This window comes from Amblyomma maculatum, chromosome 6, assembly GCF_055883805.1.
Source record: "Amblyomma maculatum isolate TAMU_Amacu chromosome 6, ASM5588380v1, whole genome shotgun sequence".
In the NCBI taxonomy this organism is placed as follows: domain Eukaryota; kingdom Metazoa; phylum Arthropoda; class Arachnida; order Ixodida; family Ixodidae; genus Amblyomma; species Amblyomma maculatum.
In genome coordinates this window covers 115,492,761-115,520,384 of record NC_139349.1, presented here as the reverse complement: position 1 = coordinate 115,520,384, position 27,624 = coordinate 115,492,761, and the positions used below count along the sequence as shown (strand labels likewise).

At 45.7% G+C, this 27,624-nt stretch overlaps 1 protein-coding gene and 1 long non-coding RNA gene across 2 annotated transcripts in view; both read left to right on the top strand.

The window, feature by feature from the left end:
- The window catches only part of LOC146186633 (uncharacterized), a 97,933-nt gene that overhangs the window by 3,782 nt on the left and 66,527 nt on the right, over positions 1-27,624 (top strand). The window lies entirely within an intron of this gene.
- LOC146186635 (uncharacterized) lies at positions 23,816-26,299 on the top strand. Its single transcript, XM_084605826.1, has 5 exons — positions 23,816-24,064; positions 24,481-24,723; positions 25,023-25,194; positions 25,260-25,408; positions 26,106-26,299. Exons 1-5 carry the CDS (start codon positions 23,905-23,907, stop codon positions 26,297-26,299), a joined length of 918 nt encoding a protein of 305 aa, XP_084461952.1. The 5' UTR covers positions 23,816-23,904.

Below are 27,624 nucleotides of genomic sequence, written 5' to 3'. Positions count from 1 at the left end.
TGCATGCTATTCCTAGCCTGCACTGGGTACTACGGCCACCTCATGTTGCAGAGACGGTGATGGGCGACTTATACGCTGTGACCTCGTATTCACAATGTCGGGTGCTGCATGTAGACTTATTTGCATTTATGCCGCTGTAAAGCAGGAAGATGGAAGGCCTATTTCCTGTCATTGATTGGCCATTTACACAAAGATCGAAACATTTTACTTTCTATAGATTTCACTTGCGTATGCCGGGATGAAGACCGAGGAGTGCTAAATAAACGTCATGACCATAATGCTGCTTTATGTATTTATTTAGTGTCTGAATACAGCCTGGTGGATGTTGGACAAGATAGGAGTGACAACATTCATTTATTCTCTTTTTTTTTGCCCTTGCAGTGCTCATCGTGACAATGGTCTGCTGCACCAGTTGCACACTTTTTTGGTTAATGGTTGCGGCCGATATACTTCACCGGTGACTCTATGGTCCATGTTTAGATAGGAAGGCACAGTCAATGCCTAGTGCACCCTCGTTGGGAGCTCTGGAAAATGAATAGCTGTCTCTTGCGGGATGAAATCTTTCAGCGGGTTGTTTCTGAATGGTCGGGCATTGATCTCTACACTTTACAAAAATGGGACTTAGAACAGAGAAATAATTTGTTTATTGAAGTTTTAGTCCGGATTGCAATGCTCAAGAAACATCTTCTTTAGCTGGTGCATATGATGAATGGGTTGTACCAGTGCTGAAGGAGCCAATAAAGCTTAAACAGATATTCAACAATTTACAACAGAGAGAAATGAGGGGCCTTAACAAGATCTAGATCCAATAGGTTTTTAGATACACAGCCATCTAGACAGGCCCGTAAGGGATAGAAGGGAGACAGCTCTTGGCAAGAAAATACTGGAAATTCAATAGGCGATGTCACCCACGTGATGCACTTGGTATTCTTGATTCTTTCTTTTGACTGATATCAAAAGCTCTCTGGGAATTGTGGTGGCGAAAATGGGAGATCGTATTACAGTTGCTTTTTGAAGCTTTTCCTAGATTTTATGATGAGCAGCGAGCAGAAGCGGAAAGACTTGTCACTTTGAACAAGAACAAGTCTAGTTCTGAAATGCAGAGTGAGAAATCCTTTGCTTGGGCGGTATTACAAGCGAGTTCCAAAAACAATTTTCGCCTTGTCTTGCACCTGTTTTGCTGGAAACTTGCCAATCATCTAATGATGTTGGTGTTTTTGCCTCCCTGTTTGGTTTCTGGGTACACTGCTCTTATAACAAAAAAACTAAGGACAGTGATCGCTTGAAGGCTTTTGAAGAGTGCCGTTCAATTTCCCTTTAAATTGTAGGTTACAATATTTTCGCTAAGATCATTTGTTACCGTATGCAGCAGTAGTAATAAACCTAATTGGAATCCATCAGCGTTGTTGCATTAGAGGCCTCAGCATAAACACCCGTATCCATATTTCACATTCGGTATTGGAGACTGTATCAAGTGAGAGTGGCTGGTAGGTGTGATTTATATTGACCTCACAAACGGCTTGATAAAGTCCGCAGCAATTTCTTGTTCACGATCTTGCAGCTCGTAAATATGGGTGATATTTTGCTCAATTCATAACTCTATTGGATATGGTGACATATACCAGGCTAATTGTTAGCCATGAGCGGACCAAACCGATTCCACTTAAATCATTTGTCCGCTATGGGTGTTTATTGTCCCCTTTGTGGTCTCTCCTTATCTTGAACTCCTTTGTAACATTATTAACAGCGATGCTATGTGAGGTTTATTGACTCAAGATTTATTTAAGATTTCGGCCTATTCTGATTATGTTCCTCACTTTTCATCTTGCAAAAATAATGTACTCAAGGCTTTGCATTTAGATGAAATTTGGTGTGGTATCAGGTGCGGCTCTTAGTTTAGACAAATCAAAAGGACTCTTGTGGGGTCACCAGGTTTAGTATATTGGAGGATTTGTACTAGGATTTTGGCCCCCTATACTACATAGAGTTTTCTGTTCATCCGGCTTGCAACATTCGACCATATTGGGATTCAGGAACTTTAGTTATATGAGCCGAAAATGTCAGATTTGGAACGGTCCTAAACTTTTGGTGTATGCTAGCACGAAAATCTGCAAAATATTCTTTTTTGCAAAGCTTGCCTATGTCCCGCAAGATCTACATTGTGCGAGAAAGATAGTGCTGGCAATAGACAGAATATTAGCAACTTCCATGTAGTGCTCTCAGTGGGAAACAAAGCGTCAGGGATACTTATGCCTCCCCATAGAGTCTGGCCAGGTCTGGGAAAATATGCCTTGTTCACTTGTTCGTTCATCAGCTAGTTCGCGTGTTTTTTTTTTTTTTTTTTCAAATTAGAAAGCGATCTCTATTAAAGCGATAGCCTTGTTAGCCTTATTATAGATGGTCAGTAGTCTAGGCAGCGGCCAGGATCATCTCGATGCTCACCGGCAGCCGTTGCACTAATAGTTTGCGTAGGAGAGTGTTCTCCGTTTCAGCTTGTGCGCTGAAAATCTGCAACATGGGACGGAACCCGCAAAGCCCATGTACAGATGGACGCTCTTAAGCGTTCTCCCCAAATCTGTGGTGAAGGCGAGGAACGCCGCCTTAACCTGGTCTCAGGGATCCACCGAGGGAGCGGTGGGAGGATTAAGCCCAAAGGAGTTAGGAGCTCGGCGACGTTTTCTACAACGGTTAGACGCAGGGTGAAGACAAGTTGTAAATGCTGTCTCGAGTCTTGCCTGGGCGGTGACGCGGTCTAAGTAGAAGTGGGCCTTGACGTGGTGAAACCAAAGCTCTGAACTTCTCTCCTGCAACGGCAAAAGGCAGAAAGCAGGACCTTATAGGGGTGTTTGGGCCTCGGGCATCGGAGTAGGCACCTGGCTGGGGTCCGCGGTCTGAGTCCTGGTGTTTATGACTCTGTCTTGTATCAGCACGGGCACAGATACAGGCGGCTTGGTTTGGTTTTGTTTATAGCGTTGAGCGCTACAAAGGGGCTCAGTATATGCGGTTTGTTATACTGATGGCCAGGAAATTGTCGACTACCTCCGATTCATCGATGTGCCCTTGACATCGCACAGTATATCTTTGCCTTGCTTTCAGCCTACATCGAAGAACAGCTGCCATGCAAGAGGGAGAACCCTCGTCCTTGTGCTAGGCAGTCGATTGCCCTAACCACAGAGCGACCGTTTAGTTTTTGCAGCTAAAAGCATTCTATGAGGAAACACTTCCATGTGGAGCTTGTTTCGTAGCTTTCAGCCAATTGCTACTACATGGAAGCGATTAACGTCGTTGCTACACTCAAGAACAGTATAGGCACCGAGAAAAATGATAAAAAAGGGTAACATTTTTTATATAAAGGGGACAACATGAACGAAAAATCTAATTCGCCATGCGACCCTTAATGACGACCCACGGTAAGAAAAATAACGGAAAAGCAACGCCAAAAGTAGAATAAATCAGCTCTGCAGTGGAAGAAAAAACTCGGTTTGGCTTTTTTGCGGCACAACGTAGTGAATGACGGGAAAAATATGATAAAAAAACAGTGTTTAAGGACACTGCGGCGCTTTTTGTGAAAATCGAGATTTCAGCAGAAACGCAGTTTTTCATGCTACGAACTCGAATATCGGGTACAAATTAGGCATAAAAAGCAGAATTCGCCTCTTTTTCAGCAGAAATTCGCAGCCGCGAGACGGAGCTCAGCGCGGGTCGCGCCGCCACCTGTGATTGGCCAAAACGTCAAATGACGACATTTTGAGGACCGGGAAAGCTTCCGATGCGGCTCCGTCGTTAGGCTACGTGCTGGTCGCATTTCACATGGATTTGTGAAAGTCATTTATAGCACGCTGTTTTCCATCAGGCTTTTCCCCGCATGTACCCATACCAGATGCGCCCACAAACGATGCAGCACTTCCGTTGCTGAGAGCGCAGGTTTTGCATGAAATGTTGCTTTAGTATAGAGTAAGGCCTTTAAAAAGTAGTGTCTCATGGGTAGCAGAAACGACTTGGCCCTCAGAGGAATCAGAGAAACCTCGGCGTGCATATTCCTGGGAAGGAAGGGCAGCGAACAATTCACTAGCCGATGTTAAGGATGCGCCAACGGGTTGACGCGGGAGCTGCCGCTCTTTACTATAAAGGCAAGAAGTCCCGTCCAAAGAGGTGAAACGGTGAGTAACGGCGCCGCCGAGACGCCACTAGGAGCGGCCGTCACAAAGGAAAGCCGAGAAGGAACGCGGGGTTGTTCCACCGGTCAGTGACAGCGGTCAACTACAGGTCATCGGGAACAAAAAGGTTCAAAAGGATCCTGGTGTCTCCCGCATTGGTCGGTACCCTCCAGACGGACACGCGGTCATCTCCATTGTCTGGCCGACGGCGCGCGGCGGCCCTTGCGAAGCATACGTGTGTGCCCAGACCAGGAGGCGCCGACAGTCAACGCTTTTCCAATTGGTCCTACCGACGGCGCGCGGTGGCTCGTTCGACGCAGGCGTATCCCAGCCTATGAGACGCCGGAAGCAGACAGCAAGCTCCTCGTGTGCTGCCATATCCACCGCCACAGCGCCTTTCTCCTCACCACCAAGTGTACAATCTTTCGAGGCTGCGCGTGTCTGAGAGTGAAAGTATGTCCATATGAGTGACATTAGAGTGATAAGGACACTCCCTCGACGAGCCCGTCCTAGGCCACCTGGGGAACACGAACGCTTTAAAACTGTGTGTTTGTGCGGGCATCGTCAGTTCTTCTACGGAGTTCTTTTCTACTCCTGCTAACAATGTAAACAAACAAGTCTTCGTCCTTCTACTCCCAGCTCCTTCGCTCAGCGGCGCTTCTTCCTAGGTGGAGCGGGCGTCGATGCGGCCGAGGATCCGTCCAGCGGCACCAGAGGCCCACCTCCAACATCGATTACCTCCGTTTCAGGCCTCCCGCCCAACGCGAAACGCCATTGTTGTGGATAAAAGGCCCAATGCGTGGTGTACCAAATCCTGCTTTGAGTGCCAGGCGTCCTACTTTGAGGAAACGAAGAATTTTAAAGAAAGGGTGAAGCAGTACGCAGCTGCCACCAGACAAATGAACATTAAGCTAATCGCGGCTGCTGAGCTCTGCAAAGCTTGCGAAGCATTGACGAAGCTCTTTTACCTTACACCATGTCAAAAACGGGCATAAGTTACGTCAGCCAGCTCTGCGGGGTCAGTGGTAGTACCAGAAAGGTCCGTCTTGATAAAGCTAAAGACTACATATCTCACCTTTCCGACTGGCGTGGAACTAGCTGCCCTACGGGCTGCAGTCGAATACATGAGCCAGGAACTCTCTCGAAAATAATGGTCAGTTTTGACTGACTCCAAAGCAGCGCTTCAAGGCATGCAATCGGCACTACGCCACGGCTCAAATGAGAACCTAATTGCAGAGATCAGCACGCTGCACCACGCCGCAATATCCAAAGGCCACGACATCCTCTCCCAGTGGTTGCCAGGACACTGTGACATTGCAGGAAATAACCAGGCGGACGACGCCGCCCATTCTGCCCACAACGACGGACTTCTAGTTAAAATTCCGTTACCGAGAGCCGACGCAGCGAGCGGGCTTCGCTGTTTGGCTTTGGAGCTGACAAATTCAGTGTGGAACACCGGAGAGTTCCCAACCGTCGCCTCAAGGCATTAGACCCCGGACAGCGCCGGCGTATCCCCCACCACACAACATGTCGTGAAACGATGTTACTGTGCCGTCTATGGCTTGGCGTTGCTTTCGCCAACAAATACGCCTTCCTAATCGGGATGTCTGACAGCCCTGCTTGTGAACGATGTGGCGTTGATGAAACAATTGAGCACCTCCTCTGTGATTGCCCTACTTTTGCAATTGAACGACATACTCTGCGTACTGCATTGGATCGTCCGGACGCTCACCCCTTAACGGAAGGGAAGATCTTGGGACCATGGCCACAAACGTCCTCTGTGCTCAAAGCCTACAAAGCACTTCCTCGCTTTTTAAGGGTGACTACTCTATTTGAGAGACTATGACTTTCGCACCTCCTCTTCTCTTCTACCCTTCCCCTTTATTTCTCCATTACTCTTCCCCAGTGCAGGGTAGCCAACCGGAGTTCATTCTTTCTGGTTAACATCCCTGCCTTCCGCCCTCCTTTTCTCCTCCTCCTCCATGTTCTGAAATGTGTTTTTTACGAGCCCCGTCGACTTTATTTCTTATCTCAGGCATCAACAGGCACAAAATCACGACGCAATATATGAACAACCTCGGTGATTGCTTGCTTGGGTGCATCGAAGGAGACCTCGCTCAGTGCGCTCCATACATGAATTCGCCCATACGTAGATGAGCGGTACATGTCTTACCTTCTAAAAACCGTCATGTAGCGGTTCCGCGAACATATCAGGCACATGCCGTGCTGAAAAGGATCTCGAAAAACCGAATATGATGATGATGATGATGGATTTTAATGGCGCAAGGGCGACTCAGGCCATAGAGCGCCAGACTCAAGGTTAAAGGTGTACTCAAGTTTATATAATAGAATAGTTGTGATTTTTCATGAAGGAATAAAAAACAGTGGTGTATAGGGCCTAAAAATGTATTCGCTCTGTAAAATTGCTAAAAACAATGGTGTATAGGGCCTAAAATTCATTTGCGATATATAATGGATGTGCAATGTATAAGTAGATGTTTTAAGGGATCTCATCCGTCCTCTCAAGGAGGAGCGGGCTGAGACCCACGTCGATAAGAAATTTCATGTAAAAAGCCTACTTGTGATAAAAATTTAAGCACTTGTTTTAAAGGAAACATTGGGTTGTCGCCAATAAAAATCGATGGGTGTGCAGGTATTTGATGAGTGAACAAGGAGGGAAAATGACGTCTTCTTTCTAGTTCCAGTTGTACACATATGATTAAAACATGAATAACAGTGAGCCGATCACCACATCTCGAGCAGTGCGGTGCAGGAGAGTTGGTTAAAAGATATGTATGGGTTATGTATGTGTGACCAATTCTCAGCCTGCACAGGGCTACTTCTTTAAACCTGTCTTGTTTTTCTGTGGTGTATCTGCCTATCCTTGGCTTTATTGTGTGTAATTTATTTTCTGATGCTGCGTCCCATTCCTCTTGCCATTGTTGTCGAATCATGTTTTTTATGTGTGGTTTGAGGTCATGATAAGTTATCTTATCAATGTCTGTGCCATTTCGAAGGGCAGCTGACGCAGCTAGCCTATCAGCTGCCTCATTACCCGGTATACAGCGGTGGCCTGGCACCCAACACAGTGTAATTTTAATTTCTAGTTCATGGGCAAACATAAGGGTGTTATAAAGAGAGTTCAGGACTGGGTTCTTATTATGCAATTTCCAAAAGGATAGGGACGTTAAAACACTGAGGGAGTCTGTGTAGATGACTGATGTCTGTATTTTATTTTCTATAATGTGTCTCACAGCTAAAAGGATACCACGGCATTCAGCGGTAAATATACTAGTATAACTGTTCAAGGTTTTTGACTGTGAAAACTGTGGTCCATGTGCTGCACAGGAGACTTGAGCAGACTTCGAAGCATCAGTGCAATATTCATCACAAGTGTACTTCTCCTGAAGTGACATGAAGTGCTGCTGTATGGCAATAGGGGATGCATGTTTGCCCACTTCAAGAAACGACAGGTCACAATTAACACCGTGCATTTTCCAAGGAGCAATTAGGTCTTTTATGGAAGTTGTATGGAGACTGGTAACCGAAACATTCAGATATTCAGTATGCGTGGCAACTCTGATCGGATATGGTGGTGTTCAGTTCAGTTCAGTTCAGTCGTTCAGTCGTGTCCGACTCTTCGTGACCCTATTGACCATGTCACGCCACGCTTTCCGGTCTCTCACTATCTTCCTAACATCACATAATTTCATCTGCAGTGCCTCGAGCATGCCATCTAACCATCGCGTTCGCTGCCTACCCCTTCTCCGGCGACCCTCAACCTTTCCCAACATCAAATCTTTCTCCAGCGACTCCTCTCTGACTTTTGAGAAAAGTGCTGTGCCAGTTTTGTCAAGCAGGAGCCGACGACATGGATGGTCCAGTTGGCATAGTACCTTCATAGCATAAGTTAGAGAAGTAAATTGTCTCCTTCGTTGCAGTGACCATCGGTTCGCCTCGACATAGAGGCTAGCAATTGGGCTAGTTCGGAAAGCGCCCGTAGCGAGGCGAAGGCCGAGGTGGTGCACGGAATCGAGCAATTTTAGCGCAGAGGATGATGCTGACCCATAAACCATCGAGCAATAGTCAATGCGTGATAGAACTACACTATTCAGAAGTTTCAGAAGGCAGTCGCGGTCTGTGCCCCATGACCGGTGAGAGAGAATTTTTAGCAAATTCATTGCTTTCAGACACTTAAGTCGCAACTGTTTTATGTGGGGAATGAAGGAAAGTTTTTCGTCAACAACTACGCCAAGAAATTTATGTTCTTTTTTAAAGGCAAGGCTCTGACCATTCAGTGTAATGTTGAGGTCAGGCCTGATGCCACGCTGCCTAGAGAAAAGTACACACTCTTTCCAGAGTTAAATTTAAACCCATTGTCATCAGCCCACCTGGACAATTTGTTTACACCTAGCTGAATATGTCGTTCACAGATGGCCAAGTTGCAAGATTTGAAGCTTATCTGGACGTCATCAACATATACAGAACAATAAATAGTTTTTGGCAGCACGCTTTTTAAAGAGTTCATTTTGGCTACGAAAAGTGTGCAACTGAGAACACCACCTTGAGGGACACCATTTTCCTGAATGTACTGCTTTGAATATGCATTGCCAACACGAACTTTGAAGGTCCGTTCAGACAAGTAACTTCGAATTGTGTTCAACATGTTTCCTGTGATGCCAAGAGAGAAGAGGTCGCGGATGATACCATAGCGCCAAGTGGTATCATATGCTTTTTCAAGATCGAAAAAGACAGATAAACAATGTTGTTTATGTACAAAAGCATCCCTTGCATAAGACTCAAAGGCAATGAGCTGATCAGCTGTTGATCGCCCAGCTCTAAAACCAGCTTGATTTTGATGAAGAAGACCATTGTATTCAAGGAAATGAAGAAGGCGACGATTTACCATTTTCTCAAAAAGCTTGCATAGACAGCTGGTTAGTGCGATAGGCCGATAACTAGCAGCAAGTGTGGGTTCTTTTCCGGGTTTTATTATTGGGATGATGACCGCTTCCTTCCATGCTTTAGGAAAGCGTCATGTGGCCCATATTTTATTATACAGGCAAAGTAGGGTTTCAAGCGTGCCCGTATGCAGGTGTTTGAGCATTCCATATGTGACCCTGTCAGGACCTGGTGCTGTGTTCCCACATGTGCCAAGTGCAATCTTCAGCTCCTGCATGGTGAAAGGGCTATTGTACCCTCCTGTGCACGATCTTTTATCACATATAGGCTTCCTCTCCTCAGTTACCTTGTGCCGCAAAAAAGAATCTGTATAGTGCGCTGAGCTGAATACATATTCGAAGTGTTGCCCTAGTGTGTCTGCTTGGTGTTCAAGAGAGTCACCACTAGTGCTGACAAGGGGTGTTGGGAGAGTGTTATTTCCTTTGAGTGCTCTTATTCTGTTGTATACTTTGTGAGAATCATAATAAGAGTTCACAGAAGAAAGGAATGATGACCAGCTTTCTCGCTTGGAGATGCGTCGAACACGTTTGCCATTTGCCTTTGCGCGCTTAAATTCTATTAGGTTGTCAGCCGTGGGGTATCGGCGTAACTTCGACCATGCCTTGTTTTGTGTTTCACGGGCAGTTTTACATTCTGCATTCCACCACGGCCTTCGTTTGTTTCGTGGCTTACTTGATGTTTGTGGAATGTGTTTTTCTGCAGCATCTATAATGTGCAGCGTGATCAAGAGTTGAGATTCGTCAACGCCTAAGCCAGTAACTGATGGACAGGGCAGAGCTGAGTGTTTCCTGAACATCTCCCAGTTGGCCGCATATTCTTTAAATTTCGTGGGACTAGATGCATTTACATTTTTATTGCCTGTGTACTTCACAGAGATGGGAAAATGGTCGCTTCCATATAGATTGTCAATAACAACCCACTCTGTAGCTGCCAAGAGCATCGGAGAGCCAATGGCTAAGTCAATGGCTGTGTACGTATTATGAGCTGAGCTGTAGTATGTTGGCTGTTTTGAGTTGAGTAAACATGATCCTGAGAACAACAAGAACTTTTCAATTAGTGCACCTCGGAAGTCCGTTCTTGTACATGCCCATAATGGGTGGTGGGCATTAAAGTCTCCGACCAGCAGCCATGGCTCTGGGAGTTGGTCAATCAGCCTTTCAAAATTTTTGCTGCATAGCCTATGATCTGGCGGAATATACAGGGAACATACCGTTGTTATTTTACCGAATATTAAGGCTTGTATTGCCACTGCCTCTAAGTCTGTGTTAATCGAGATGTTTCGACAAGCGATTGACTTTTGTGTTATAATGGCAACGCCACCGGAGGGGTGAGTACTGCCTTGCCTATCTTTCCTGAATATACGATACTGCTTGAGAAAACTTGTGTCTGTTGGTTTCAGATGCGTTTCTTGCAGACAAACTATGTTTGGTTGGTGTTCGGCGAGGATTTCATATACGTCATCCAGATTTTTTAGGAGTCCTCGACAGTTCCAATAAATGATACTCTCGGTAGCCATTTTGGTAGGTGTGGAAGGAATATGGAGTAGGGTTAGGACTCGCCGCCCTTATCAGGGGGCTTAACTGGTGTATGTTTTTTTGATTTGAGACGGTCCAGCAGGCCCCGCCTCTCATTGGCGGACTCCCTAGGCGCCGCTGACGCTGCAGACTCCGTGCTCACCTCCATCGCCTCTGGTGAAGGCATGGAGGCAGGAGGTTTTTCAAGAGGAACAAAGTCCCTCTCAGATGTCTTTGGTGTCCCGGACGTCTGGGGGAAAGTGACCTCCGGGACTGCAAAGATTGGTGCAGCCGGTGGCTGCTCAGTGAGGAGCCGTGGTGGGAGCACGTCAGCAGCATTGCACTGCGTGCCCACCGTTACTAGACGCGGCCTGGCCCCTCTGCGGGCTGCGTTAGCATAGGGAGCGGAGGAAAGCATTCTGTGCTTTTTTCGGGCCTCTCCGTATGTTATCTTCTCAGTTATCTGTATATTGATTACTTCTTTTTCGGCCTGAAAGGCTGCACAGGACCGTGAGTATGCAGGGTGGGTGCCCTCACAGTTCACACATTTGTAGTCAGTTGCACTGTATTTATCGGCTGCATGGTCATGCGCGCTGCATTTTGCACAGGTAAGGCGTCCTCGACATGTCTGGCTGCCATGCCCGTACCGCTGACACTTGAAGCACCTGCGGGGGCTTGGTATGTACGGGCTAACTTTGCATCGGATAAATTCCACATTGACAAATTCAGGAAGTGTGCTGTGGTTGAAGGTGAGAACAATATGTTTCGTTTTTATTTCTTCGTTCTTTCGCCTGATTGTTATTCTTCGTACTGCTGTTACACCTTGGTTCTGTAGGCCCTCAAGGAGATCTGATTCTGTTTCGTTTAGGAGGTCTCGCTCAGAGACAACTCCCTGGCAGCTGTTAAGACTGCGGTGGGGTGATACCTGAACGTCAAGGTGAGCAAACGTTTTTGTTATGAGAAGGTTGTCAGATTGACTTTTGTCTGATACCTCTATTAGCAGGTCACCAGATCCTAGTTTTTTCGCTTTATAGTTTGCCCCAATGATGGCCTTCATAGAGTTGGCAATCAGAAAGACTGACAGTTCATTTACTGGTTGAGATTGGGTTACAGAGTGCAAGACAAGAAATTTTGGAAAGTTCTCGGTTGGTGTACTGATTTTTTGCATCACTTCGGTGCGACTCCTTTTCGGGGGTCGATCAGGTTTTTTTAAAGGTAGTTTTTCCATGCAGTATGGATTGTTTTAAGGGGTTCTAATATATGTCGCCTCTGGTTCACCCTTATACGCAGAGGAAGGTCCCGGAGCCCCTCGCCTGGTGGACAGGCGAGGAGCCCATCGGCCGAGGCTTGACCATGGCCTCGACCGCCACCGTTCAAGGTTTCTTCCCTTCACCTCTCAACCTATCGCCACGGTACGGATTACAGCTTCGGTATGGGGGCTCAGGGTCTGTGGTGGCACCAAGCACCAACACCTAGTTTACACAAGGTGCCCTTGCGGGGGAAAAACCGAATAATGCGGTCGTTCGCAAAAGATCATCAGCGCGCGCTGCTGATCGGTGGTGCTATGTTTCGCACACAAGCCTTTGCGCGTACCTTTGCGGAAAAAAAATAGAGACACGCGAGTACAACCATGCGCCGATGCTTTCTGCCCGTCCCGTCGGTCGCGAGACTGCACTCCATGAACAGATCGCAATCAACTCTAAACGTGATGGTTCACATACAAATGAGACCTGAATAGCCAGAAAGGAATGGAACTACAATCAGAAGTACAAGTCTTGGCTCCCTATTCTTTCTAGTATAAACGTTCTAGGAATTGGTGACTGGCACGACTTATTTGAGCGAGGAAATTGAAGGAAGCGCATCATGGTTCAGCCATGCCTTTTTGAGAAAGACCTATAGAAATCGCATTAGGAACAAGCTTCACGTAGCCACAGTCACGAAAATGATTCGAGTAGAATGTTTTCCTTGGCCGGCTTCAGTTTATCTCTTTTCTCAGCAGCGTCGCATTGCGCCGCGAGTTTTTGACATTGCGAAAAACGATGGAAGACGACATCGTCGCGCCCGCAGCTGTTCTCGCATCCCAACACACGCAAAGCAGTGTTGTATCGTGTGCGCAGCACTCATTTGACATGTTTTGTAAGTCAACGCACGCAAGACGAGCAACAGCGCGCGCCGAAAGCTCCATCCGTTACCCCTGAATGCCTCCGACTCCTCAAAATTACACCCACCGCGGCCGGAGAAGCGAGGTTTTTATCTCTGCTTTCCTCCGCTATAGCAGTCGTGTGGAGCACGGAAGATTTGAATGGCGCGATTTCAGTCGGCGAATTCACAAGTGTTTTTTGCCCAATCGAAAAAAAAAAACTTCAGAGACATGACGAACCAATCATATACTTCAAAAACCTCGAGTATTAGCTTATCTGAAAACCGCCGCAGTTCCCTTTAAAGGGGTCGTGAAACGAAATGTAGCTGCCCAGTTGTAATTTTCCTTGCTTCAGTAAACATTAGGCACGCTAATTCTAAAATATCTCGCCGAAATATTGCTTCTGGATTTATTAATACCGTTCTGAAATCACACCTTTTTTGCGTTCCTGAAGCGACCATGCGACCCTGTAGGCCGGAATCAGAAGTACTCGCCTACGTCATCGTTAGCCGTTTGGAAACGCAGATATTAATCGTTGTTGTCCTAAAATAATAAGCTCCTGTTAAAGTTAAAAAATAAGAAAATAGTATATCAACTATTCGCTCACGCAAACGCATTTCTTCAACAATCTGCCCACGTTACTGTCACGTGACGCGTGGTTGGCGGCGGCGGCGGAGGACGGGTGTCGTCTGCTTCTCGCTGCGCGCTGGAGCAGAGCGAGAGACGACGCTCAAGTTCAGATTTTCTCCGCCGGGTACTCCAAATGACAATGGTTCTAATCTCATTTGTCGTTATTTTTTTTGTGAACATTCCTGATGGAGCACAACAACGTCTTGAGCAGTTTCATACCACCGGTACAACTTACCAGGTCAAAGCATCGCTGCATACACCTTACGGGTGCTGGTTGTGCGGCCGCTGCTGTAACTTTTATTTTGTTCATTCTTGGCTTCATTAAAGATACGATGTAAATACAGTTTCAGGTCGAAGAAATCGACAAGTGTGTTCAGTTCGTGTAGTGGCTGGAGTGTTTCAGGAGCGGGCGCCGCGGCACGTACTCGTATATTGCTCGCCTCCGCGCTGCATCGTTGAGAATAGCGTGTTGAGCTTCGCTTTCTTTATTTTGGCTCGATGACCTGAACTATGGCAGTGCACGGAAAGCCGGAAACAGAAAGAAAAAAAGAAAAGGTAGGTACAATGTACTTGGGTGGCCCTTTCACCCAACGCGTTGTCGCGTGCACATGTGCTTCTTCGAGGCGCCGGGACGGGAAGCGATCGCGCATGCTACACACATGTTCGCAATTCTCTAAAAGCGTTTACCGGGTCCGCAAGCTGCACCGTGCCATTTCAAAAAAGAGCGGAGACCCCGTTCACCGGCACTCAAACATTGTAGTGCGGAAGAAAGCTAATGAGTTTTGCTCCCCCATCTTCCCGACGCCTCTTTCGTTATCTTTCTCAAAAAAAAAAAAAAGAGTTGAAGGACCACCCTGCTTCCAACACCCTCGGGCTGGTAGCCGGCGCCCGTGCTCTATGCTCTCTGAAAGCGTGTTTTTCCGGGCAATATTCAAGCGTTTAAGCAGACGAGACTCGTACTCCGTGCTGGTCTCGCGCTCGGCTCTTTCCGTGTGCCCGGAATCCACGCTCTTCCATGCAAATCTGTTCCTTCCGTCACTCGCTGCCTCTTCCATCGTGTTTGCTATTCGCTCCTCTACGTTGTGGCCCCGTTAGCTTTTGTCGTTCTCGGCGCGTTGCGCGCGTGTGAGGAGTGGTCGCTATGCCATCCGTGTGTATTGTGAGACATTGCAGCACGAAGTACCGGAGTGGAAGTAACGTTCGGTTCCACAAGTTGCCCAGTGATCCCCAGCGAAAAGCCGCCTGGCTTCGAGCCATTAACCGCGATGGTCCCAGCGGTATGGGCACACTGACGGGGTTCGTGTGTACAGATCATTTTTTACCAGAAGATTATGAAATGAACCTCGATGTCGCTCGAAGCCTCGGCATGGAAGACGGAGACTTGGGACGGAGTTTGTGTTGCATATGTCTCCTCCCATAGCCAGGCCCATGTCTGGCGCGGGCCCGTAAATCCAAGCCTCTGGGTGGCTGGAGCGGGACTTCAACACGGGTGAGCAGACACCCGAGAGCCCTCCGCGGAAGCGGAGAGGACTCAGCTGTGACCTGATGAAGAGGGACAGGTCAGCCTGGTGGCATTAATTTGTCATCGAGCAAACTAAGGCAGTTTTCCCGATGATGGGTGGATTGACTTTTGGTTGGTCACTGGGAGGGGCTGCGTCCTCCTGTAACCGAGAGGGGTGCAACCATTGGCGATGAAGCTCTGAGGGATAAGGCTGGGAGCAATGGCGCGCTCCTGTAATCGAGAGAGGCCACGCCGGTGAATGCTCAGACGGCCGACTGGAACCTCGGAACCTTGTGCACTCTGAGGAAGTCTACCCCGCTAAAGCGGGGTAGATTCTCGGGCTTAGGAACTGCTACTATGGGGCCCACTGAAGATTGCAGCCTTTACCGATGATGTACCCTATTGACAAACGGGACTAGGGATAAGGCTGGGGAGCTCCCAACTCCCTGTAATCCATGGTGGAAGCCGCTGGAGTCGGAGGTGACCACTCCTCGTAGCGGGAAATAAGAGTCTGTTCCCCGCCGGTGCAGTCCAGGGATGGGCTGTGCCGGCTAAGTCTCTATGTATGGACGCCGCGGGGGAATCCCCGCTGACTTATGTCATCAGGGGTAGGGACAACCCCGTGTAACCCAGCCCGCGAGGAGGCATGGGGGCGCTGTTAGAGACTGTCTTCACTCCACCTCCGGCGTGCCAGGTCCGTCCTGGGAAACACTGAGGCCTTCGGGCGTCTCAGCAGGCTAAGAGAGTGAAGGCGAAGCGAAAGCAGAACTGGTGCAAGCACCCTTTGAGAGTCTGTCAGTAGTACCGCTGTGAGACCAGAGGGGTGGAGGATGAAGCCTCCACTCGCGCTTCCGGTACGTAGGCGGTAGGTCCCAAAGGTTTTGGAATACGGGGCCGGCGTCCAATCCAAGACGCTTAACAAAATTTGGTAGAATCGGGCTCTCGCGTGGAGCGCAGCACGAAGAGAGTTACCGAAGTCGGGGGCGCGAAGGCGTCTGGCAGGGGTACACGTCATGGGAGTGTACCACGGGTGTTGCGATCCCGCCTGCCCGAGCACGTGGGTGCGACCCACAACACGACCAACGCGGTGGCAGTAGTTGACAAGTCCGCCACGCGCGCTGGGAGAGCTGCAGGATTCGTTTTCAGCTCGACGATGACCAGACGTAAACTGGGACAAGAGCGGTCCCCGGCGTGGGTGTCCGCCATTTTGTGGGACTTAGCTCTTGGGAAGGGGCTCGGCCTGGGCGATCCCATGTAAGCCTGGGGGATACTTGTTGGCGAGCTAAAACTCTTCTCCCAAATAGTTGCGCCGATGTGGCAGTGATTCGTTCCGCCATCGGACAACAATAAGTCCGCTTTGCGCGGCAACAGCCCATTATGTGGCCCTTTTTTTTTTCTTGAACCAACATGTTTGGTTCATGGCCCCTTTTCCCAAGCATTTCACCCCAGAAGAGCCGAGCACCAGGCCGGGGGAAATCTTGTACCCATTGGAAACCGGTGGGTGCCCGGCGGCACTGGGGATTGAACCCCGTACCTCCCGAGACCATTCCGGAGCAGTCCAGGACGCCGTAACGTTGAGCTGCAACTAACTGCCTGCTTCATTCTGTGCAGCCTGTCATCGGGAAAAAAAATCCTCAAGCCATCGCCTGAAATCCTGCTTATTGCCTACACCGAGCGTCCACGTGCTGCGTCCGCCAGATACCTGTTTGTGCCTGCGCTTTGCTGTTGGACTGTTGGAGGGCCGTCGGCGACACTTTATCATCCGGCAGTCAGCTGCGCTTGCGCAGCTCGAAGGGCCATCGACGTCACAGGAAGGCTATAAAATCCGCTGTCTAGCCCATCCTCAGCACCATTCCGGAGCAGTCCAGGACGCCGTAACGTTGAGCTGCAACTAACTGCCTGCTTCATTCTGTGCAGCCTGTCATCGGGAAAAAAAATCCTCAAGCCATCGCCTGAAATCCTGCTTATTGCCTACACCGAGCGTCCACGTGCTGCGTCCGCCAGATACCTGTTTGTGCCTGCGCTTTGCTGTTGGACTGTTGGAGGGCCGTCGGCGACACTTTATCATCCGGCAGTCAGCTGCGCTTGCGCAGCTCGAAGGGCCATCGACGTCACAGGAAGGCTATAAAATCCGCTGTCTAGCCCATCCTCAGCACCATTCCGGAGCAGTCCAGGACGCCGTAACGTTGAGCTGCAACTAACTGCCTGCTTCATTCTGTGCAGGTACGTGTGTGAGCCTTCTTTTACTTAAGGTGCTTGTTGCTATATAGCGGCTCTTGGACTGCTCCGTCCGTCTGTACATGATATTATGGGAGACAAGGCACCTTCGACTATAAAGGAAGTCGTGAAAGCACTTGCTGACATGTCAGCACACTTTGAGACAAATCAGCTAGAGCTGAAAGAGGCCCTCAAAAAGGTAATTGAAGATGAGCTTGAGCCAGTGCGGAAATCCATGGAGTTCATTAACACAATTTTTGAGGAGCTTAAGGCAGAAATAGCTGAAATGAAAAAGGAACTGAAATATGTGAAAGCTGAAAGCGTAGAAATAAAAAAAGACAACGATCGCCTCTCAAAAGAACTAGAAGACGTGAAGAAAGAGGTGATTGACTTGCAGCAGTACAGCAGGAGAAGTAATCTGGAAATCAAGGGGCTTCCTGTAGTCCAGGGTGAAAACCTTGTCGCTACTTTGACAGATATATCACGCCATTTGCAAATTGAAATCAGTGAGAGTGACATTGATGTCGTTCACCGAGTGCCATCGATGAACAAAAAAGAGTCAAATGTGGTGGTCAAATTTCATTCCCGTGCCGCTAGAGACAAAATGCTGAAAGCTGCCAAAAAACAAAGACTAAACACATTTCACCTGGGTTTCAACAGCTCAGAAGAAAAGAGTTCACCAGTCTATGTTAACGAGCATTTGTGCCCGGCAAAAAAAGTGCTGCTGGGCCACGCTTTGAAGGCAAAAAAAGAGAAGGGTTGGAAGTATGCCTGGGTCATAGAAGGTAAAATCTTGATGCGCAAGACAGACAACTCGCACGTACTGCAGGTGACGCGAATGGCTGACCTCGCCCAGGTACAGTAATAAATAGGCTACCCTGTAATCGCTGTATCTCCGAATGACTTACACTTCTGCTCAAATCGAAAACAAATGGCTTGGGCGCGGTCAGGTATCTGTGTTACACTGCAACATCCGGAGTGCTAGGAAAAACCTCGATCATTTGGTTGCTTATCTGTCACATTACTCGTATCGTTTTGATGTTATTGCGCTGACAGAAACATGGCTCAAGCAAGGTGAAACTGTTGAAATTCCTGGGTACAATTTCCTCTCGCGACCGCGGGATAGTGTATCACGTGGTGGTGGCCTCGCACTTTTTGTTCGAAAAGGGATCGACTACTGCTGTAAATGCAATGCTAGTTATGAAGCAGGTGTAGTTGAAACACTGTTCATTGAAATGAAGTGTGGCATCATTATAGGTGTTGTTTACCGCCCACCTAGCGCTTGTCTAAACAAATTCTATTCCGTAATGGAAACTACGCTATTATCACTTGCGACGGGTAAATCGTCTTTGATTGTATGTGGTGATTTCAACATTGATTTGTTGAAAGATGATTGCCGTGATTACCTCTTGCTGATACAGTCCTTTAACTTGACAAATGTTATAGATGAGCCAACTCGAGTCACTAACCAATCCGCCTCTCTGATTGACCATGTGCTTTGCAACAAGGACATAAATGTGTTTGCTGGTGTGTGCGACATTGCCATCTCAGACCACAATCCCATCTTTATTCTTTATCCCTGTGACCCTTTGCTTTATCCTCCCAAGCAGTTTAAAAAACGTACCACCCGAATCGATTACGCTCAAGTGCGATCGCTGCTTCAGTGCACAGATTTCGAAGGCGTGCATGATGATGACATAGATATTGAATATCAATACCTGATAAGGAAAATCACAGACGTCATTGACCGATCCACTTACACATACACTAGGCGTAACTACGACCATGGTATATGCCCTTGGATGACAAAAGCTATACTTGAAGTCTTGAAAAAGAAAGATTCATACTATCATAAGTGGAAAAACAATCGAACTAATAGGTATTACCGGGAACAGTTTCGATGCTACAGAAACAAATCGGTCGCCATGATGAGGAACTCAAAGAAACAATACTACACTAATCTAATTATGAGACAGGAAGGAAATTCCAAAAAGATATGGGGAATTGTGAGCGATGTTGTTGGATTAAAGAAAAAAGAACATATCCTTCCAGACTTAATCTCAGAGGAGATGGCTGATACCTTCAATAATAATTTCGTCGATCGAGGAAAAAAACTGGTTAATGGCTTTCCTTCAACAACGCCTCACCTAGGAAGACCTATTGCAACAAATAATACCTTTGCTTTCCGGGAGATAACTGAAGAAGAAATGAGGTCAGTAGTTAAAAATCTGCGAGAAAACAAAGCTTGTGGTTATGACGGAATACCATCGAAGGTGCTAAAAGACAATATCGACATTCTTTGCACCCCCTTATGCAACATAATTAACCATGCGATGGTTAGCTCTCAGTATCCAATAAGCTTGAAGATTGCGAAAGTTGTGCCAGTCTACAAGACAGGAGATCCCAATGACCCCAGTAGTTACAGACCCATATCTGTGCTTAGTATAATCAATACTGTTTTTGAAAAATTAATATCCTTACAATTGAACAAGTTTCTGCTTGATAATAATGTAATCTGTGCTGAGCAGCATGGCTTTATCTCAGCCAAATCAACAACCACTGCTGTCACATCACTTTCTCACCATATTAACACTGCTCTTCACAAAAATCAAATTGCAATAGTAATATTCCTCGACATAAAAAAGGCATTTGAGTGCGTCTGTCACTCAGAGTTATTGGAAAAATTAAAATCGTGTGGTATTACTAATGCCTCTCTCCAGTTTTTTGATAGCTACCTTTCCGCTAGAAAACAAAAAGTAGTGCTGAGTGACAGACACTCCACACTACTACCTGTGACTTGCGGGGTCCCGCAAGGATCTGTATTGGGTCCTGTTTTGTTTTCCATTTTCGTGAACGACCTACCGCAGGCCGTTCAATATTCAAAAGTCTTTATGTATGCAGATGACACTGCTCTTTTGTTCACATCTAAGTCACTCTTGGGCCTAGAAAATACGATAACGTCCGAACTGTTTAATGTTTCAGAATGGTTTCGTGCTAATAAACTAACAATAAATGTAGATAAAACTAAATATGTAGTATTCCACTCCAAGAGAAGAAACATTGACACTAGTACGATTCACATATCTCTAAACAACGATTGTATTCAGCAAGTTTGTTCTTTCAAATACCTTGGTATTATCTTTGACCAACACTTGCACTGGCAAGAGCAGATAGATAAGCTATCTAAAAAGCTAGCTTTCAGTTGCTACGCGCTTACCAAGGCGAAAAGGTATTTCCCGTACACCATACTACGTTCCCTGTATTTTTCGTTATTTCACTGCCACATCAGCTACTGCTGTGAGTCTTGGGGACAAACGTACAAAACTTATCTACTTCCCTTACAGAGACTGCAGAAGAGAGCATTGCGTATAATATACCGCGTATCTTTCGACTGCAGCAACAATAATTTATTTCTAGAAAATCGAGTACTTTCTTTAGAATCAATGCTTAAATACAAAATCTGTGTATTGGTAAATAACATCATTAATACTAGTATTCCTCTGCCACTTGATATTTTCTTGTTGCCATCTCGCAATACAAGACACGCATTAAATGGCAATTTCAACCTCCCTGCCTGCCACAATGTGTACGGAGAACGTTTAGTACAATTTTCTGGAGCAAAACATTGGAACACGTTGCCTATTAATGTAAAACTTGCAGGTAACTTTAAAATGAGTTGTAAAATGTTCTTTATTAACAGCCAAGGAGAGTTATGATCCCCTCCCCCCCCCCCCCATTTTTTTTGTGTATGTGCGCTTGCGTTTTGTATTAATTGCCTATGAATTGCTTGCTGAAAAGTATTTTTCTCCGTGCCTGTTGATTCTTTTTGCTTGTCTGTTTGAGTCGTTTTTTTTTGTATGTTTGTGTGTGTGTGTGTTTGTATGCGCTCATTACGGCTGCCTGACCAAGTTTATTCTGTACTGGACCGTCTACTAGCCCCCCGGCTATCGGTCCAAATATTCTTTATGTATTTCGTTTCCTACAAATAAAGATCACTTTGATTGATTGATTGAAGTACGCTCGCCTCAAGCCAGACGTTGTACCGACGCAAAACCTTTGGCTTGGTACACCACCAAAAAAGCAGAGGAGGTCTGAGGTAAGTTCGCATGATAGATGTCAACTTTGTTGCAATTTATACATATCTTGCGGTTGCTAATAACTTTTCCTTTTCTTAGGAACTACTCGACTCGCAGTATGAGATCTTGACCGCTGAGGAAGTGCAAACTTCGCCTCGAATGGTGGACAATTCAACGCAAACCACCAGAAGTGTCTCGAGTGCTTGCTGCCAAACTGTCGGCAGGGATGTATAAACGCGACGTAAGGTTTTCCTCTTAACAGTAGCGTGCTCATTTTATTTCCATTTTTAACAAGCAGAAGTCGTGTCATAATAATTAGGCCATAGTTTAACCACGGCCTAACCTAGGGTGTTTCCAATCTTCAATATGGGAAAAGCAAGCAGACATTTGTTTTCCATATTGTCTAGTGGTATCAATGAATACTAAAAAAAATTCTGGGAGCGGCAGTCAGGTGGTGTCGGTTACAACCTGTATAATGTTGTGGCGGAATGTTAGAACAGTTTTAAAGCCAGCGAAGAAAGCAATCATTCATTTCACATGCAGGGTGTGACAGACGATATCAAGCTTGACAGTAATGTACCCTTTACAAGCTGATAATGAGGCATTAATCTATGATATTTAGAGAAAATTTATCTAAAATATATTGTGCAACTAGATAAATGATGTTGCATTTGCATAAACAAATAGCACTTCACAGTGCATGTATTTTATTATTTTTTCATCAACTTACAGATACGCAGGTGAACTTCTATGTTTATTCAAGAAGAGATATGCAGGTGCAGACAGATCTCAGGCAATCCACTGAAACATACCATGAGGCCAGCAACACTGCAAGTGCACCTACCCTTGCACCATGTCTTTCTCTTCCTTTACCACCTTCCTCCAGAACAGGATCCTCAATTCCACTTGATCGAGCACTCTCTCCGATCACATTCATTCCAAGGCAAGCCTCTAGTCCTGTACAATCGGAAGCCTCAGACTTTGAAGAAGAGAAGGATAACATGGAGCACTCAGAAGAGGATAACATGGAGCACTCGGAATTCTTCCCATCATTTAACGAGAGCTTCCTAGGGTAAAAATTGACTTTATGTGTGCCGCATGTTATTCCATTATGATCGTATGATTATCAGATCAATGACTTAGGAAAAACAATGGCACATAAGGGTGTGCATCTCTTTCATGAGCAGGGGGATCAGAGGCATCAGTGGGTTAGCATACCCAGCCCAAAGCACACGTAGCAAAAGTTTCCACTGCTAAACATAGAAGTCTTTAGTTCCATTCCTTCCGCTACGTTTTTCTATTTGTATGAGTACCATTTGTCTGTGCTTGCGTGACTGAACTGTGAATGTGTACATAGTATTTGTGCTCCTCATAAACCTCACTATGCATAAATATTTACCAAGCAGGTCTTGATCCATCAAACGCTTTCACAATATTCAGTGGCACAAGCAGCTGCTCAGACAGCATCAGTGTAACATTATAAAAATTCTTGAAGCTCTGTAAACCTGTGTTTACACTATTTAAAAGCAGAGTGCATGGTATGCAAAAATGTGCACTAAAACACCTTAGATGCAGTGCTGATTTGGGCAGCCCTTATATTTACTGCTGCTTTTAATCCTGTTAAATTCTAGCCTCCAATCAGCTCTGCAGAAAAATACTTCACAATTTCACGACCCGAACTTTGTATTTTTTCAGACTTGACTCCAGCACTGAGGAGGCCCTTCCTCAGGATGAGAGGAAGTTCATCGTGTTTGAAAGCTGCCTCAAGGAGCTCTTCACAGTATGTCGTGAATGATATTCCTGTTGCAAAAGTGTAAGTTGTGTGACTGGGACTTTGGTGCAAGTACAGACAATGTGCGCGAACCTCCACTGCCTTACATGGAAGAGCCAGCCAATGATGAATGGCAAGCCAGCAGGCAACGTGCTACTGTCAGCAGCCATGCTGTTTGCCGGCACCAGCCCCACCTCAGCGCTCCGAATGTTTGAGCACGTGAATGTGCAGGTGTTCACGCCACGAACATTTTTCAACTACCAGCGAGGCTACCTGCTTCCTGCGATTGACAAGGTAGGACAAAGGTTGTGTGCTGCCAAATGAATTACTGAACCAATGCTTTACGATTAGAGTTATTCCAGCTTATGCAGTAAAGCCATCACCACAAGCAAAAGAATTTAGCAACTGGATCATATGCCTATACAAGAAATGATTCAGAAGGTGGTTGGATACACTGAACTCCCATTAAATTTCAGGATGTGCAGCCAATTATTCGTTTTTTTTTTCAATGTTATTGAACAACATATAATAGCCTAATCCCCATTGGGTGGAAAACCTGCATCTGCTCATGTGCCTGTAAATATGAGAATGCTTCTTAAAAGACACCAATTTGTTCATATATGTGTTCATGTAATATCTGGTCAGTGAAAAAAACCTTTTCTCACACCAGATCTGGCAACAGCAGCAGCAGCAGGAGTTGTTTCGCCAGTTGCAAGGCTGCAATGTTGACCTGGCTGGTGATGGACGCTGCGATTCGCCAGGGTTTTCGGCAAAATTTATGACATACTCACTGCACGTCGCCCAACTGAACAAAATTCTCCATTTCGAGCAAGTGCAAGTTGGGGAGGTAGGTCAGAGCAATTGTAACAAAGTGGCTTTATGTGACTGTGCATTTTTTTCCCACAAAAGTGTGCAGATGTCAAGTCAAGCACCTTGATGGAAAAACATGCCTTTGTGAAGAGCTTGACTATGGTAAAGGAACAGGGGCTTAATGTGAAATCCATAACAACAGACCGGCACGTCCAAGTCACAAAGCACATGCAGACCAAGGAGCCCACCATCAAGCACTACTTTGATGCTTGGCACATCTCAAAAGGTAAAACTGAGTATAAAAAGACTTCCCCCATGATGTATTGCAAAATGCGGCTACATGCTATATTAAATTTTGTTGGATTCCGTGGTGGTATTTAACCATGAGGAGACCAATATCATAGGGAAGTATAGTAGCAAAGGGAGGGTCAGAAGTTGAAAGCACGAGGAGAAGCAAAGGCAGTGTTTGTTTTTTTTGGTTGTCTGACATTAATGATGATGAGGGATATGGATGCCATACATGCACTGATACATGCAGATTGCAGCTAGGGACACAGAATTAGGTGTTTCTATCCAACTAATTGCATGTCAAAAATAATTTGTAATTTTTATCACCTACCCAGAGACCCTCCCTAAGCATTACCTACAGCAATTAACATATGTATAACTGATTAATATCCATTTATTACAATTTGGTTCTAGGCATAAAAAAAAAGCTGGCTGCCCATGCAAAACGAGCTGCATGCAGCATACTGGAGCTTTGGATTCAGCCAGCCAGCAATCACCTTCATTGGTGTGCTGCCATGAGCGATGGCAACATCGATTTGCTGCGAGACATGTGGCAAAGCATGGAACGGCATGTCACAGATGTGCACTCAGACCACCCAGGGCTCTACACACATTGTGCCCATGATGATCTTGGAGATAGGCAATGGCTTGTTCCAGGTCAGTATGCCGCTATTCGAAATCAAAATAAGTTTTTGCAGACCCCTCAATGTGCCTTTTATGTTGAATGTATGTCCTTGTAATCAAGCATGACTTGCAAAACGTTTAAAGTTTTGCCAAACAGTTGAGGTGCCCGATTTGAACTAGTGGTCAACCTTTCCAAAGCTACTATTTGTTACCTCAATGCATATACAACTATATTAATAATTATGAGAATTATGTGCACCTAAAAATATGCAATTGTACTTCATTGTGGTGCCATTTGAAAAAGAGTTATCCAGAATTTTTTTTTAATATAGGGACACCTGCACACAACAGGTTTGTCGAGGTCGTCATGGCACCCCGTCTCGTTAAAGACATTGGAAAACTGGCACCCAGCACACATACTTTCAGCTTGGAGGCCTTCCACAGTGTGCTTATAGGCTTTGCACCAAAGTCCATATGTTTCTCATCTGAGGGCATGCGTGCAAGGTAGGTGGTGAAAGAGACCTGTCGAAAATTAACATTTGAAGAACTGTCGGATCGTCTGTTTTCAGAACACAGCTGGCAATACTCCATTTTAATGAGAATGCCAGCAAAGGACAAGCCACCACAGCTGAAGGCCTGTCTAAATGGAAAATAAAGAACCCAAAAGCAAGGAAGGGCACAGCCGTTGCCTGTCCTGTGAAAGCTGAGCCTACATATGGTAGGTAGTATGCTTAGCACTAGGAAAAAGAAAAGTACAATTTTAATGTTCGAGATCTCAGATATGTAATGGCCAAATTTGTTACATCTTTTATATGGTATGTTCAATCAACCGTTTATTTTTCAGTCTGTACACTCCAGTTTAAAGGTGCAATGTGGCCGAGGATGTCCATATCTGTGACATGAAAATTCTCAGCCACCTAGTGGCGTGAATACAAATAAAATTTATAAATTGGTGGCGCCTAGGACTATGGAACACTGACAGCAAGCCCTGATATGAAAATGGTCTTTGGCCACATTGCTTCATATGGTACATTACAGGCCTTGCTTTATATACCTGCATTACAATGTTAACTGTAATCTTTCATCTAACTCCCAATACTGGCTTTAGAATGAGGCGTCACCAGTGTTTTTGTGCCATATTCAACCAAAAATCAGAAATAACTCCATGTCATCTGAGAGTTCTAGTACAGGAGTTTTCATGCTAAGTACAGCGGCATGCAATCACCAATAAGAGGGCTTTGCTATGCATGCGTTTGCAGCATACTGTTGTAAGACTGATTAATGTGTGGTATATTTCAAAGGATAATGCTGACCCTTCATCACTTTTTGTTCTCTGCGATTGTCCTGTTTGTTTTTTTTTGCACCTTTAAATATTCAGGAAGGATAACACTCGTATATGCACTCCTGATTTGCAGACTATGTTGGCCTCCTTCGGGATGAGACGGCACGCTGCTGCGAACAGTGGCCATCTTTTAAGGATGATTTTGCAGCAAACCCTTCGACTGCACCACCCCCCATGAGTCACTCTTTCCCGAGACCTTCCAAAGGTGAACTCGTGGCAGCTAGAAGGTCTAGGTTTGCCAGTGCCACGGGGAGCACCACCCTGTAATACAGGTGGGCATTCTCTAATACTACAAAATCAGAAGTGTTGAAAGAAAGACATTTTAGTTTCAGAATAATTTATTGGCTGGCCACAAGTTCATTGTCTACAATGAAGCATGCCAGAAGTTCAAAATTTTCAGGTTGTAAGGCAGTTCACTTGGAGCAGAACATCTTTATTCATGCTTCTTTGGTGCCTTACACCTAAATATGCAAACAAGTATATACAGCTGCACAATTATCATGATGTATTTCAGGTCATTACTCACCCATAAAACATTCCATCTTGAAAACTGCAGGTGGAGTAGAGTACACAAAATATATTCTAAGTGAGCCTCCTTTCCCTCATATGCAATATCAGCACATTGAAAGCAAAACTATAACGTTAACAAGGTGGATGCAAATGCAATTTTATATAATTATCTACCAGAAATGGATAGGCTGAAATCTGGCACGTTTAAAAACAACACTTCTGAAAAAAAAAAAAAGGGAAGAAGGGCTCCTATGTGTTACTTCTTTGAAATGCCTTGGCACACTTTGCAGTCACTTGTCCTATTTGTGCATTGACCCTCTTGTGCACTCCTCGATCTGCGTAATATCTAGCTAATATGGACAGTTCTATCCAGAAAAATTGTAATGTGACTGGTATACAAATAACAAGTAACACATTATAGCCAGTGAGCATGATTTTTACTGCAACAAAACAAGCAATTTATGTGAGAATGGATACTTCAAACCCCGTTTTTTGGTCCAGTGACTGGAATACATTTAGGTTTCATGAAGCTTTGACCCTCCAAAATTAATGAGGCACTCTTTGCTTTCACTTCATTACGTAGCAAACAATATGAATAATCACTGACTGTGCTCTATTATATTTTTGAACCTTTCTTTACTTCAGCTGAAACTGAACTTGACTTTTACAGCTCTCACCACCTTAGTTCAATTCTACTTTGTGGTTTACTGCCTCCTATTACCTATGAAGCATATTGCCTTGCCACATGCACAAAAGGCACACATGACCAGTGTATCCATTACTTATTTGTCATCAACCACCTGCCTACCCACCACGCCAATGTTCGTTTAGTTGTGTGCCCCTCAGGAAAGGAAGTAATCAAAAATGGTGCAGCCGATTTCATGCTGCTATTGCCTTACTTTCTTTTTCTGCCTTTGTCAGCCTTGTTTACTAAATCTGTGTACACAATGGACCTCCTTCATAAATGTTAAGTCAGCTTCGCCTCAATGCTGCATGACCCACTACTGATGGAACAGCAATTTTTGGAAGCTATACTATAGCCACACTTCATGTGATCTACGCAGCAGAATAAGTTAACATAG